Source organism: Coenobita brevimanus, chromosome 112 (genome assembly GCF_032717465.1).
Source record: "Coenobita brevimanus isolate Jiangsu-jjx chromosome 112, ASM3271746v2, whole genome shotgun sequence".
Lineage (NCBI taxonomy): Eukaryota > Metazoa > Arthropoda > Malacostraca > Decapoda > Coenobitidae > Coenobita > Coenobita brevimanus.
The window spans coordinates 36,456,509-36,472,127 of record NC_137065.1 but is presented as its reverse complement, the minus strand read 5'-3'; the positions used below and the strand labels follow the sequence as shown (position 1 = coordinate 36,472,127).

Here is a 15,619-nt window from a genome sequence, read left to right as displayed (position 1 = left end):
CTCTGTCTCTTCGCCGCACTGTTGCATCTTTATCTCTTTTCTGTCGCTACTTTAATGGTCACTGCTCCTCTGAACTGTCTGCATGCATTCCTCCACCTTTACGACGGGAACGTAGCACCCTTCTAGCAGCAAACTCTCATCCCTTTTCTGTCCAACTCTCTAATGCAAGACTTAACCATTACTCCCAGTCCTTCATTTTTGCAACAGGTCAACTCTGGAACTGTCTCCCTCTGTCTGTATTTCCTGCTGCCTATGATCTCCAGTCTTTCAAACGCAGTGTGTCCAGGCATCTCGAAATGAATGGATCTTGAATTTGGCTCTTTCCTGTATTTTGTTTTTCTCTTGGAGGGAACTGTTATTGCGGGCTTATGGCCTTTAGTTCCTTCTTCCTCGCATTAAAAAAAAACAAGAAAAAAACACCCCTTGGATATAAACCTTCACCGGCTCAATCCGATTGAAGCTCCGTAATTACCCACTAAACCACCAGGCGCCAAAATTTGGTTATATGGTTACTACCCAGCTTAGTAAATGGTTTCCTGGTGTACAGGAAATCATTTGGCTTGTCACTCAGTGTAGAGTCACACACAGGCAGAAGGAAGAGGAAAGAATGAAGGAAAGAAAGAAAGAAGAGGGAGTATAAAGTCACCTGTAGGCAGAAGGATGAGGAAAGAATGAAGGAAAGAAAGACAAAAGAGGATGGAAGAAAGAAGGATGGAGGAGAGGAAAGGGCAGACACCCAAGAGCAGCACTACATCGAGTGAGTGGATGGTGAGCACCCCCACTTACCATATATTTATTTATTTATTTATTTTTCTTTTGTTTTCTTTGGGGATGCTGTTGATAGTTATCATGCTTTTGCATTTTCTTCATCATGGTTCCTGGCCGACCTCACCCTCATCCTTAAGTGGAAAGAAGAGGTCAAGGTAATGATGATACTGATTTTCTTGTTCATTATCTTTTGGTGGTGCAGGGAAAGGGTACCTTGCAGTGGCATTGATATAACCAGTTGGCTCCACTGTCCAGTCATACAAACATACCTCACTTCCTTACCTGCCTCCTGAAAGGGGAATAGTGAGGTGCAGGAGGACAGCTTTACCTGGCTGTCGACAAGATTCATTTTTAGATGAATTTAGGGTAGCAATTACTACCACTACTACTGGAAGTAGTAGTGGTAGTAATTGCTGTAGTAATGGAAAATGTGAGTGCATTTAAGTACTTAGGTAGTGTGATGAGTAAGGATGGAAATTTAGAGGGTGAAATGCTTGAAGGGGTACAACAAGGAAGAAAGGTTGCTGATTCCTTGACAACAGTGATAAGAAACAGGGAAGTGAGCATGGAAGTGAAAAAGTTACTACATGACAGTATTGTGATACCAGCTTTAATGTATGGAAGTGAAGCTTGGACCTTGTCGGAGGGACAGAAGTCAAGAGTGAGAGCAGAGGAAATGAGTTATTTGAGAGGAGCATGTGGAGTCACATGGAGAGCAGACTGACAAATGAGGAAGTGAAGGATCGTTGCGGTGTGGATGTGGATGTGATAGGAAGCGTTAGGAGAAACACACTGAGGTGGTATGGTCATTTGGAAAGGATGGAGAGTGAGTGACTGATAAGGAGAGTGTATGTGAATGATTTGGAAGGGGGAAGAGGGAGGGGGAGGCCAAGAATGAGGTGGAGGGATGGAGTGGAGAGGTATATGAGAGAGGGGGTTGTAAACTGGGAGCAGGGCAATGAAATGGTGGGGGACAGGGCGACATGGAGGCGATTTGTTTGTGGCCCCCCTTTACGGGATTAGGGCGTCTGGCAGTAGATAGACTACTGCTAATACTACTTGTACAGCTGCTGCTGCTGCTGCACTTTCTTTTACTTGATGAGATTGTTACATAAATGTTAGCCCTTTCAGCCTAGGGATGTGTTACTAAAGGTGCATGAAAATCAATTAGCATTTTGCCGAGTATCTTAAAATTGGTGTTTGTGGACTAAGGGCATGATCCTTAAAGAATTTTGCAGTTTTTGGTTGGCTCTAGAGCAGTTTTGTATTAAGTAAATTCTCAGTTATTTGTTGGTGCAATATCCTGCCCAACGCAATACAGTATCTGGAGCAGCTATCTTTGCTGTATTAAAGCGATATCTGGTGATTTTATGCAACATATGGCACTGAAACAGGACTTAACCGGTGGTCCAGTGCAATATCCGGTGTTTAGGGGTCTCTACTGGCTCGTAAGCAGTAGCCAGCTGGCGCCTGGGGAAATCCCGAAATTCGGTAGCCATTGAAAACACCCGCAATGCACCAGCCAATGAGAATCCTTCATGAGTGAGGCTTAACCGGCGTGCCAAGAATACCACCATGTTCTCATTCTTTGCCAGTGGATGTCACAGAGTCAAGACGTGCGTATGTGCTCCTGCTCTTCTGATCATGCAGTCGCAAAACCCTGGTTCAAAAGACTAATTCGTTGGTGTCCAAAGTTCAAGCCACTGTACTGTATTGTATTGTAAAGCTAATGGCCTGTCACTGCTCATGTCCTGGTGCTGTGGTGTGATTGTCAAACTACCCCAGTGCTGTATTGTGCACTGTTCTGTTAACGAGTGCAAACCCCCAGTGATGTTTCTCCCCATCGATGCCAACACTTGGTGAGTACATACAATAGTACATTAGTACAGTACTGTATTACTGATGTTGTACTGTATCATTACTGTATTGTTTTTATGTGCTTAGTTTTCATCTTTTACTCATGGTAAAGTTTTTAGGATAAAGGTGAGACGGATAGAATCACAGAGTCCCCCAGAATGTTGAGCCAGATATGCAATGTCCAGCATCACATGTTATTTGGTGTAGGGCTTGGCTGAATTACAACAGATAATTGAGGGTCTACTGTAGTATGAAATGAGAGAGAGAGAGAACACTTAAGGAAAAGGTACTGTACTGTATATGTTTTCTAAGTACAGTGTAAGTTACGTATTTTTCTTTTGCTTAGGGTCTTCAAGCAGCAGAAAAACAGAAGGTGAGCCCATGGGACTTGCTAGATGGTCACCGCAACCCTGCCCCACTCTCCTGGGCATGGTTTGGAGCCACTCGCCTAGAGCGCAAACCTCTTAAATATGAAGAAGCTCACCGACTTCTCAGGTGGGTACTGCAAGACGAAGTTAGAAACAGTACTTGGTTTTTGTTTTGGGTGTTGTATTGGTGGTTTAGTGGGTAGTTAAGGGGCTCCAATCAGATGCATAGCGTCAGGCTCCTGCGCTTCTCATGGGGCAACACAGGATTGGATGATGGATGGATGGATGGTCATATTATGGAACATGGCCACACCCACAACTTGAATTCTAAGTTGTGGTTGCATGATTTTCTATGGTCCAGTGTTATGAAGTTGAAATGAGTTTCTTTGGTTGCAAGTCAAATCAAGCCTCCAGTCTGACCACATTATGAGCTCAAAGGGATTAGGGATCTATGTCATATTAGACCTAGGGTGTCATAGTCACTCCTGCCATACTTGTCCAAATTGAATAGCATAGCCCTGGACCCCTGTGCTTTTGATGGGGCAGGAAAAGATTAAATGATTGATAGGTGTAAATAGAATTGACTTCTTAAGCCCCTTTGGCACAGTGATAGATTTTCAGTTTTTTTCATACTTTCTGCAAATTGTTTTATTCAAGAGAACACCCTTTTGGGGAAGGGGTTAATGAAGGTTGTATCAAAGTCTTCTGATTTAAAAAGCTCCCTTAAGCTAAATATATTTGTCTGCAATAACCAATAGTGAAACCAAATACAGTTCATCGTAGGAAAAGGTGATAATTTTCAAGTTCCTATGATTCAACAACTGAACAGACTTTTGTGACATTAGCTGAAATAAAGTACTGGAGTTGTTCCAACCATGAGAGGATTAATGAGACCATTATTGACACTCAATCTCTATATATATTCAATATCTGGTGAACTGAATTGTTTTGGCTGTAGCTGGAATACAAGACAAGAGTAGATGCAACCATAAAGGAGGTAATGAGATTCTGGTGGCTTGAATGATGTGTGGATGGTTGAGAGGTCCATTTTGCTGGTCCTGCTGGTGATAAAGTTCTCCCACTTTCATACTTTTTCATTCTTCATTTCTGGATCCTGCCTCACCCCATCCTTAGGTGGAAATAAAATTCATGATGATGATGATGATGAGTTAACTCCCTTTGGTGGCATTAAAAGATAAAGAGGCTTTCTGTCACCTTTTTTGGGGTTAAATATATATATTGGATTTGTGGTAAGTGGCAGCGCTCACCATCCACCCACTTGATGTAATGCTGCTCCTGGGTGTCTGCCTTTTCCTCTCCTCCATCCTTCTTTCCTTCCATCCTCTTTTATCTTTCTTTCCTTCATCCTTTCCTTGTCCTTCTGCCTACGGGTGACTTTCCACTCCCTCTTCTGTCTTTCTTTCCTTCACTCTTTCCTCTTCCTTCTGTCTGTAGGTGACTCAGCAGTGAGTGACAAGCCAAATGGTTTCCAGTACACCAGGAAACCATTTGGTATTCTGGGTGGTAACCATATAACCAAATTTTGGCGCCTGGTGGTTTAGTGAGTAATTACGGCGCTCCAGTCGGATTGAGCTGATGAAGGTTTATATCCAAGGAGTGGTTGGGGTTTATTGCTCATGTAATGCCACTCAGGGATGAGTGAGGGTGGTCACTGTCATCTTAAATGTCAGGACCAACTTGCTAATCCCTGGGCTGCTGTGCTTCTCATGGGGCAACCTAAGATTGGATTATGAATGAATGAATGAATGAATGTTGTGGGATCATGCTCAGCTATCCTTTCTTGGACTATAGAAAGTCAGTCACTGTAGCTGGGCACTTCTAGGAGTTTTTTGTTGAGGTTATGTTGGAGGATTGTCTGTGTTGTGAGTACTGTATTAGGTAAAGAAGTGTGTTACAGTAGGAGAGACCTTTACTATCTTGTACTAACACCTGTCACTTTTTGAGGATCAAATCAATGTGTATGGTTAATAACTTCCCTACACTCCAGGTTCCACAGCCACACGGTAACCAAGCCTGTTTCGTACTATCTGGAGCCACCACCTCTGCCACCAGAGGATCTTGAACCAGTCCCAGATAAACAAGTGAGTGCTATAGTCCCCCATGCCACGGTCCTCTTCAGAGCTGATGGCTGTTTTCTAGTCACTTTGGAAGTTTCGTAATGCCCCTTCTTCTGTGAGTTTTTCTTATACTGTAATTATTACACTACATCATACCCTCTTACTGGTATACATTATTGAAGCAGACTATGTCAGTACTACAGATTAATAAATAATTTTAAAAAGGAAACAGGGGTGAAATTTGCAGATTAACTCACCAAGGATGTGTTACGAGATCCGGGACCAGAACAAAATTTTGCCAGAATTGCCTAACAGATGGAAACAAAATTTTCCAGAAGTAGTCTACCAAACCTGAAATAAATGAGTAGACTGTCCCTGGATTTTTTTTCTGTATCATTATAATCATTCAGTGATTAAACAGTTAGGTTGTGATCCTAACCCATTTCATCATATTAACCCTTTGAGATTCAAATGACTAATTCGATTGTCATTCCAAATCCAACCTCAGAGATTCGGATGACGCTCTTAATCGTCATTTTAAGAATCTTTTGTAAAATATTCACCATAAATTGCATTTACGTATCATAACAAAGAGGCTCGAGCATGATGTCACGGAATGGTTGGTCTATGTGTGGCAATACTGCACAGCTGGTCTGACTCATGGCTTTGTTTCTTTATAACTTTATTCTTGGTGAATATATTTCTACAGCAAGGTATAAAATTTTTGGTTTTTGTTCAACCTCAACTCGTCACTTTGACTTTATTTTCTTTGTTTTTCTTCTATGAACATACTGCGATAAAGTACAACTATTCAGCTTCAAAATAACACCACAACCAGCATCCTATCATTAAAAGCGTATTTACACTGGGACGCTCTACTGGCGATCTTCTCACCTGTCTTTCAGACTCCTGGTCACCCTCCCTTTGGGACTTTGGCAAAAGCTTTGCCATAGCACATGACATGTCAAAGCTTTGAGTTGAGTCTGGCATAAATCTTTAATTTCCAAACTGTCCTCTTAAGGTATCTGTCTTTCTATCTGTGCCTGTATCAGTAGCTACCTTTGTAGTAGTTCTATAGCTGCTGTTGTAGACAGCCACTATTCTTCTCCTCAGGGTTCTGTCCTATCACCAACTCTTCCTTTTATTCATCAGTTACCTTCTAAGCTGTACATCTAAACCTATGCACTTATCCACTGATGATTCCTCCCTTCACCTTTCCATTCAGTCCTCGCAACGTCCATCTCAGCAGTTTCTTCAACAAACAAGGGATGAGGCTATGGCACACCTAATGTCTGACTTTGTTCGTATCTCTGACTGGGGTAAAAATAATCTTGTTTTTAATGCATTAAAAACTGAATTCTTACACCTATCAGCCCAACAAAATCTTCCACACGAGTACCCATTAATGTTAATAATATCCAGCTCAATCCTGGATCATCCTTAAACATACTTGGGTTTCATTCTCTTGGGACTTATCTTGGGGAGATCATATTACATCTGTTGCAAAATTTGCTTCTAAGAGAATAGGTGTGCCAACTCCGTACCTTCTTTACCCTTGCACAGTTGTTGACTTTATACACAGGATTTATTCACCCCTGTGTAGAGTACAACTCATGTGTGGGGAGGATCCTAACATACAGCTCTTCTCAATAGGGTGGAGTCAAAGGCTTTTCGTCCCATTAACTCTCCTCTTATTTGCTCCCTTCAACCTCTGTCTTATCGTCGCACTGTTGCATCTTTATCTCTTTTCTCTCGCTACTTTGATGGTCACTTCTGCTCTGAACTGTCTGCTTTCATCCTTCCACCTCTATTGCGGGTGCATAGCACCCGTCTGGCAACCAACTCTCATCCGTTTTCTGTCCAACTCTCTAATGCAAGAGTTAACTCCCAGTCCTTCATTTATGCAATGCGTCAGCTCTGGAACTGTCTGCCTTTGTCTGCATTTCCTACTTTTTATAATCTCCAGTCTTTCAAACGCAGTGTGTCCAGGCATCCCGAAATGAACGGATCTTAAATTTGGCTCTCCTTTGTATTGTTTTTGTTTGTTTTCATGGAAGGAATGGTTTGCGGGCTACTGGCCTTTAGTTCCTTCTTCCTTGCATAAAAAAAAAAATAAAGTGGCATCTAGCCAAATTTCATACAGTTGCTACCAGGGAGGTTTTGAAAGTGAGTGAGTTGAATAAAAGAGAGAAAATGATAGAGTATCAGGAGAAATTGAAAGATGAGTGGAACGCAGTGAAAGATCAGGAAAATGGCAGTGTGGAGGAGGAATGGCAGTTGTTTATGAGTGCTGTGGCGGGGCATGCGGAAGAGGTGTGTTGTGTGAGATGTGTGGGTGGTGGTGGTGTAAGAAAAGGAAGTGAATGGTGGTGCGAGGAAGTAAATATGGCTGTGGCTGAGAAAAGAAATGTATATGAAGTGTGGCTGCAGAGGAAGGATGAGGTGTCATATGAGAGATATAAGGAAAAGAGGAATAGGGCGAGAAGGGCTGTGCATGATACTAAAGTAGCAGCAGATGAGAGGTTGGGTAGGTGGATTGACTGAGAATTTTCAACAGAATAAGAAAATGTTCTGGAAGGAGATTAAAAGGGTGTGAAAGGGAGAGTCTGGGAAGGAAGAGTGAGTAAAAGTAGAGGATGGAAGGATGTTAATTGAGATGGATGCAGTAAGGAAGAGATGGGCAGAGTATTTTGAAAGATTGTTAAATGTAGAGGAGGAAAGGGTGGCTGAGACTGTGGCAGATGGAAGGGTGCAAGGAATAAAGCTCTTGGGAGAGTTGAATGATTCTTTGATCACGAAGGGGGAAGTGCAGGAGGCAGTAAAGAAGATGACAACAGGGAAAGCTGCAGGTATGGATGGGTGTGCTGTGGAATGCCTGAAGGGTGGTGGAGTGACTGTTGTTGACTGGTTAGTAAGATTGTTGAATGTGTACTTTGTGAAAGGTATGGTGCCAATTGACTGGGCAAGTGCTTGTGTGGTCCCGTTGTATAAATGCAAGGGTGATAAGTATGAATGTACTAGCTTTAGGGGTATAAGTCTGTTGAGTGTTGTAGGTAAGGTGTATGGTAGAGTGTTAATTAAGAGAGTTAGAGAGGGTACAGAGGGAGTGATTGGTGAGGAGCAGTGTGGCATTAGGGGAGGGATGGGATGCGTGGATCAGGTGTTTGCTGTGAGACAAGCATGTGAAAAGTATTTAGCGCAAGGCAAGGATGTGTTTTGGGCATTTGTGGATTTAGAGAAAGCGTATAATAAAATAGATAGGGAGGCTTTGTGGACTGTTTTAAGAGAGTACGGACTTGATGGTAGGTTACTAAAAGGGGTGAAAAGTTTTTATGTAAATAGTAGGGCGTGTGTAAGAGTGGGAAATACTGTGAGCGATTGGTTTCCCGTGAGAGTGGGGCTGCGGCAGAGATGTGTGATGTCGCCTTGATTGTTTAATATTTATATGGATGGTGTTGTAAAGGAGGTGAATGCAAGAGTTTTAGGTGGAGGTCTGGGTCTGGTAAATGTTGATGGTAGTGATTGGAATCTGAAACAGCTGCTGTTTGCAGATGATACTGCACTGGTGGCTGATTCAAAGGAGAGATTGAGACAGTTGGTAGAGGAGTTTGGAAGGGTGTGTGAAAGTAGGAAATTGAAAGTAAATGAGAATTAGAGTAAAGTGATGAAGTGTATGAGGTCAGTAGATGATAGGAGGATGAATTTAGTTTTGAATGGTGAGTTGCTTGAGGAGGTAGAGTGTTTTAAGTATTTAGGGTCACATGTTGCTGTGGATGGAAGAATAGATGCAGAAGTGAAGTTTAGAATGAATGAAGTAGGAAAGGTGTTGGGAGGAATGAAAAAAGTGTTTAGATGTCGTTTGCTTAGAATGTATGTAAAGAGAAGGCTGTATGAGGGTGTTGTGGTACCGACTGCGTTATATGGGGCTGAAACATGGAATATGGGTGTAGCAGAGAGGAAAAGTTTGAATGTAATGGAGATGAGGTGTCTGAGGAGTATGTGTGGAGTGACACGTATGGATCGAGTGAGAAATGATGAAGTGTGAAGGAGAACTGGAGTTGTTCTGGAGATGGCTGATTGAGTTGAGCAGAGAGTGTTGTGATGGTTTGGGCATATGGAGAGAATGGATAATGAGCGATTGGTGAAAAAGATAACTAGATCTGATGTGAGAGGTGTAAGGCTGAGAGGGAGACCACGAATAGGATGGATGGACAGTGTGAAGAGAGCTTGGATGCAAGAGGGATGTCTGTTGAGGAAGGAAGAGTGGCTGTGCGTGACAGAAATAGATGGAGAGAAATTGTGAATGAATAAATGATGATGCAGCCCTGAGGGGATATTCTCCTGCATTTGGTCTGATCAGCTAATCAGGTCATGTGCAGGTAAGGGGATGGGTCTATTATGATGTGGCAGGGGTAAACCAGCTCTGCTGTTGGGCCATGCTGCGGATGTCACTGATTGCACTGCGCAGTTGGCCCTCGTGCGGTGTGGTGCGGTGAGGATCTGTCCCTATTCCCCTTTGGGGCTAAGATGTGAATGAATGTGTTTGAATGGATGAGTAAATTGGGAGTGTGTCGTCCTGTCTTGGCTACCTCTCTTTCCTTGGGGGAAGCAGCCTAGGTATATAGATAGATAGATAGCTGCCAGATTACGGGTTTCATGAAAAATATTGGCTTTTATATATGTCATTTAGTTTCGTTTTGTGTCGGCCTTGGTCATCTAATGGCAGCTCTCTATGCTGTTCAATCTCTGACAACCTCCCAGTTCAGTCTCTTATCCCTGAGGTCACATTCAGTGACCTTGTCCCAGGTCTTTTTCAGTCTACCTCTCGCATCCATACCCCTAACATTAACACTTATCAATTTCTGCACCCAGTTGTCATCTTTCATTCTCTCCACATGCCCAAACCACCTCAATCTACCTCTTCTCATCACAGCACCAATACATTCCATTCTCATTGTACCTCTTATCTCGTCTGTTGTATACCTAACCCCCTTAGGCCTCGCACTCAAGGACACATTACACATCCACCTAATCATAAATTTCTGTGCGTTTGAGCTTGCGAATATCCTCTTCCTTTACTGCTTAGGTCTCACTACCATACAGCATTACACTCATAACACATGGCGCATACAAAGATCCTTTAGCACGGAGGTAGAGCCTTCACATTGTCAGGAGAGGCAGCAGCTCCCTGAAATTCTTCCAACCACACCTCACTCTTCCTACAGAGTTAGCTCCAATCCCACATCCAGCACATAACATGTCTCCCAAATGACAAAACTCTTCCACAAACTCGAGAGACTCACCAGCAAGATCAATCCTTTCACACCAGGCAATCTCCACGTGCTATCCCCAACACACTGCATGCACAAAATCAAGATTATCTTTCAGTCTACCTCTGATACCATTACATCTCTTATGCATCCACTTATCACAAACACTGCATAACATGGAATTACTTTCTATGCTCTTATGGCAACCCTCACATGGCCACTCTCCCTCTTCTTTGACAGTATTGCCACCAGCCCTAGGTACCATTACCTTTGTTTTATGTGCATTTACTCTCAAGCCTCTGTGTCCCATACCATCTCTCCACTTCCTAAATCTATCTTCTTCCTCCATTTCATTCTCTGCAATGAATGCCAAATCATCAGTTTACAACATCTTCCACGGTAGTCGATTTCTTAAGTCGTGTGAGAGAGCTTCAAGTACCATGATAAACAAAGGGTTTAAGTCTGACCACTGGTGCACAGGAACATTTATGGAAAACTCATCACTCAAATCTCCATTCACTCCTCCCTGGGTGTGAGCACCCCCATACATAGCCATAAATACCCTAACCAGCAACTTCTTGATCTGCAGGATTCTCATTACCCACTTCACCACCTCCCCAGGGACCCAGTCAAAGGCCTTCTCCAAATCAGCTAAAAAAAAGTACAGATCCTTTTCCTTTCCTATATGTTTTTCATGAAGCTGTAAGGTAATGAATATGGCATCAGTGGTCTCTTTGCCTAGCATAAACCCAAACTGCATATCATCAGTATTCACTGTTTCCATAATCATACCATCTAGGACTTTCTCCAGCACCATCATTATTTGGTCTTAAAGTTTTGTGCCTCTGTAATATCCTCTTTCCAAGGCATTACCCTTCCCCTGGTACTCATTTACAATCACACTTCAGCCAGTCATTTGGGACAGCACAATCATACATAATCGTATTTATCTAATCAGTAGCTACACCCACCCTTCAATATCCTGAGGCCTTCAGCATTTCAACAGTCAACCCAGACAAACCTGCAGCCTTTCCCCAACTGCATCCTACCTATTTCCCTGCTCACAGTAGCAGCATCAATCAAAAGCCAAGGACCAAGCAGTGGATCTGCTGACTCGAAACTTTCCTTGTTGCAGTTAAACTCCTGGTTCAGTAACTGGTTATTATGCTGTTTCCAGACATCTTTAATAGTGTGGGGTTACTGTAATTTTAAACAATTTACATATGATAAGACTTACTGTACTATGCCACCAGGTGAAGGAGGAAGTACGAGCCCCAGACACTCCAACATCAGACCAATCGCCTCGCGGAGCATCCAAGCGTGGTGGTGGAGGCAAGGCTAAAAGCAACCGACGGCGAGCCCCCCGCCAAGTGCCACCAGTCACTAGCATGGGTACTGTCAGTTGTGAGGTGAGATTTATACGAGGGAGTTTTATACTTTTTTATCTCATTTTGAATCCCACCTCACTCTATCCTTAGATGGGGAAAGCAATGTTAGGATGGAGATGATGATGATGTACGTAGTTCACCCTTATTTGTAGGCGTGTATTGGGGTTGTGATGATGATGAGAATGATGAGGATGAGGATTGACTATCTTTGTCCCTTGAGAGTGGACATCGTTTTTTGAACAGTAAGAACTGTGTCTATAAATTTGCTATTTTTATGCACAAGTGACGTGGGTGGTAGATGGTGGTGACCATCATCCGCTCACTTGAAGTGGTGCTGCCTACTTTTTCCATCACCTTTATCATTCTTTTTCTGTGTCTGCCCTCCTCTCTTCCTATTTCTCCCTTCTTTCCTGTCACTTTCTGTTTCTCTTCTTTCCTTTTCAGGTGGCTTTATGTTGAGTGAGCAAACAAATGGTTTCTTTTAAGCTCAGACACCATTTACAGTGCAGGGTGATAACCATATAACCAACCCATACATGTTCCCTACATGTCAACAAGTGGGTTGCTGGAGAGTTAATTTCCTTCCCCATAAAACAACTGACTCAAAGACAAACAGCCATCCCTCTTAGGATTATGGCATCTGGCTATAGCTAGATGGATAGACCACTGGGCATGCTGTTGATAGCTCTCCCACTTTGGTGTGTTTTCTTTTCCTGTCTTTAGACCCTAATTCACAATTCTTTAGGTGAAAAAAAAAGATGATGATGATGATGTTGATGATGATGATGATGATGATGATGATGATGATGATGAGGAGGAGGAGGAGGAGGAGGAGTATGGTTGGCTAACATTGATCCTGAGAGTTACTACCATGAAAGTGAAATATGGCTACAGGCTTGTTAACAAGCCACACAATCTTTACTCTCAGGCAGGAAATTCAGCCCCAAGTACACAGATTTAAAGTCCAAGATGAGACTTTCATGTTATCAGATTTATAATGCATCTGGGATTTCTTTTTTCCCATCAGTTTCCAGCAACTGTTATCAAGTAAATGGCTGTTTGGGCATATTGTTTAACTTCAGTCCATAGAAGACATCATCTGTACCTAGCTGACCTCAGTGTGGGCATTCCTTTAGAGGAAGCAACCAAAGATACAACCTCGGAACCATTGCTTTAGTCACCCAGTCCCGAAATAATGGTGTGGTATCTGAGAAAGGAATTATTTTACAGTCATCATCATAATCTATGTTCTCCACCCAAGATGGGATAAGTGAGAATCATGAAAACAAGGAAAGAAGTATGAAAGAAGAACTGTTTACAGCATGCCCAGAATAAGATGCAAAGTGGAAGCAGGATGAATTGCAGAGTAGAATTGGCACTGACAAGTATGGTATCTGTATGATGTTTCAGCCAGCAGTGTAACCTTTGGGCTGTTAGTGTTTGATCCACAAAAATATGGTATATGAAGGGAGAAGAATACTAATCCATCCATCATTCAGTCTTTTATTGTCCCATCAGGAGGAGTCTGGGGCCAGGCTACTTAGTGCTAACATTTAGTTGCTCATCCTTGACTGTGAAGCTTATAATGCAGTAAATTTTGGCATGTAGTAAATTTCCATGTTTTTGCTTCTTTGCTTGAGTCAGGATTGTGGGGGCTTACTTGATAATTGAAAGAGAGTGTGGCCCAATCAGTTGGACAGATTTTTTCAGTTGGACAGATTTTTGTTAGTTCTCCCTCCAGCAGGCTTTGTATTGCTCTCTGGACCCTACCTCACCTCATCTTTAGGTGGGAAAAGAGGTCAAGATGATGATGATGATGATGCAGTGTAGGATAGAGAGAAGAAGTATTATGATCTGCAGAGTAGGAATGGCTTTGACAGGTAGAGTACAATTTATATGTGATGTAACAGCCAACGATGCAGCCACTGAACTATCCGAACCTGGGCTACAATGGTCCTGCCCCAGCCCAGATGGGGGGAGGGTTTGGTCAACAGCAGCCACCACCTCAGCAACAGAGCTTCTACAGTCAGCAGCCATTGCCTCCAGGTTAGTCTTGCCCTTTTATTTTTTTTATTATTTTTTTTTTTTCAGAAGTAGGAAAAGTGGTCAGTATCATGGTGGTGGTTTCAGTGTCAGGATGATGATGGTGGTGGTTTCAGTGTCAACATGATGATGATGATTCCTTTGTCTGTGATCATAAATGGATATTAACCTGATTTTTTTTTTTTTTTTTTTTTTTTGAAGACACATCTATAGTCAAACCAGAATATGAAGAGCTCTGGGGTGGAGCAAGGGATTAAGTACAGCGCTGCCATATCTTTACCAAAACAAAACCACCCGGTATCCAACGTTTTCTATAAGTAATCCCTCTAATATCCGGACGCCCACTATCCGGACATCCCCACTAACCGGACATAATCGTCCCGGGATCCAATATTCCCAAAATGGTCCGAAAACCGCAAAAAATATGAAAAAAGCCTGAATTTTTCCCGCCCGTAATTTGAACTTAGCGCATGGGGCGTGGGACAGCTTTGTTGTGGCGCGTCATTCCTCCGACGTCCGCTAGAGCGCCCCTGCATCCTCCGCACTTTCCGCCTGTCTCTCGTCGCGAGTGAACGCTTGTCGTCATGGCTGCCCATGTGCTCGCTTTTGTGGTGGTGCCTTACCTGCTGCAGGCACTCCTGCTGCTCTCGTGCCTCTCCTTCATGTGTGTGATGATTGCCCTGCCGCCTGAGAAGAGGAAGAGAGTGGTATTGACTCTGGAGAAGAAGCGGGAGATATTGGAGAAAGTAGATGCGGGATGGTCTTCTTCACGCATCCTCCGCGAGTTTAACCTGGCCCGATCTACTTTGTTTGATATTAAGAGATCCCGAGACAAACTCATGCAGTACACGGCTGACTTCTCGTCGAGAAGCTAACGCAACGTGGAGAGGAAGGTGATGTTTACTCCCAAGTTTGCTGAAGTCGACCGCTCCAAGTTGATTTGGTATCGACAGCAACGCACCGCTGGTGTGATGGTACGTGGTACGGAGCTGAAGACTGCTGCTGAGAAGTTTGCCAGGCTTCACGACGCCCTAGACTTCAAGGCATCCGAGGGTTGGCTCTTCCCGTTTAAGTTACGGCATGGCCTTACCAACTGTAAGTCTCATGGCGAACCTTTGGACGCTAACGAGGATGGAGTTCATGAGTTTCGGCACAAGGTGAAGGGCTTGATCGACAGGGAGGGCCTCACTCTCAGTCAAGTCTACAACGCTGATGAAACTGGTTTATTCTATCGCTCTTTGTCAACGAACACTCTAGCCAAGGAGACAGAGAAGCGTGTACCTGGCCGCAAGCTCTCCAAGCAATGGATATCTGCTTTGTGTTGTGCCAATGCTAACGGCATGCACCAGCTTAAGCCCGTTATTGTTGGCCGTGCAAAGCAGCCTTGGTGTCTTCGTGGGGTGATGGATGTCCTTCCTGTCGTCTGGTACCGTTCTTTGAAGGCATGGTTCACAGCCCAGATCTTCAAAGACTGGTTCCACTGCCATTTCGTCAAGGAGGTCATACATTACCAGACGGAGAAACTGGGAATCCCACGTGACCAGGTAAAGGCCCTCCTTCTCCTCGACAATGCACCTGCCCACCCGTGCGACAAGGACTTGGTGGCTGAGAATGGCTGCATTAGGTGCATGTTTCTGCCACCTAATACTACTGCTCTTATCCAACCAATGGACCAAGGAGTGATCGTGGCAACGAAGCGCCCATACCGCCGGAAGTTCCTGGACGAGGTGATGGTTGTTCTCGAGGACGAGGACGAGTGCATGGCCAAACCACCTCAGTGTGTTCCTCATAACGCTTCCTATCACATCCACATCCACACCACAACGCTTCTTTATATCCTCATTCGT

General features: G+C 43.6%; 1 protein-coding gene across 1 annotated transcript in view; it reads left to right on the top strand.

Annotated features, from left to right (window-relative positions):
• kto (mediator complex subunit kohtalo) overlaps positions 1 to 15,619 on the top strand; it is a 110,291-nt gene that overhangs the window by 87,847 nt on the left and 6,825 nt on the right. Inside the window, exons 34-37 of the mRNA XM_080286583.1 lie at positions 2,972 to 3,120; positions 5,002 to 5,095; positions 11,595 to 11,750; positions 13,640 to 13,775. Coding sequence (XP_080142709.1) covers positions 2,972 to 3,120; positions 5,002 to 5,095; positions 11,595 to 11,750; positions 13,640 to 13,775 — 535 coding nt within the window. The remainder of the gene's footprint in view (positions 1 to 2,971; positions 3,121 to 5,001; positions 5,096 to 11,594; positions 11,751 to 13,639; positions 13,776 to 15,619) is intronic.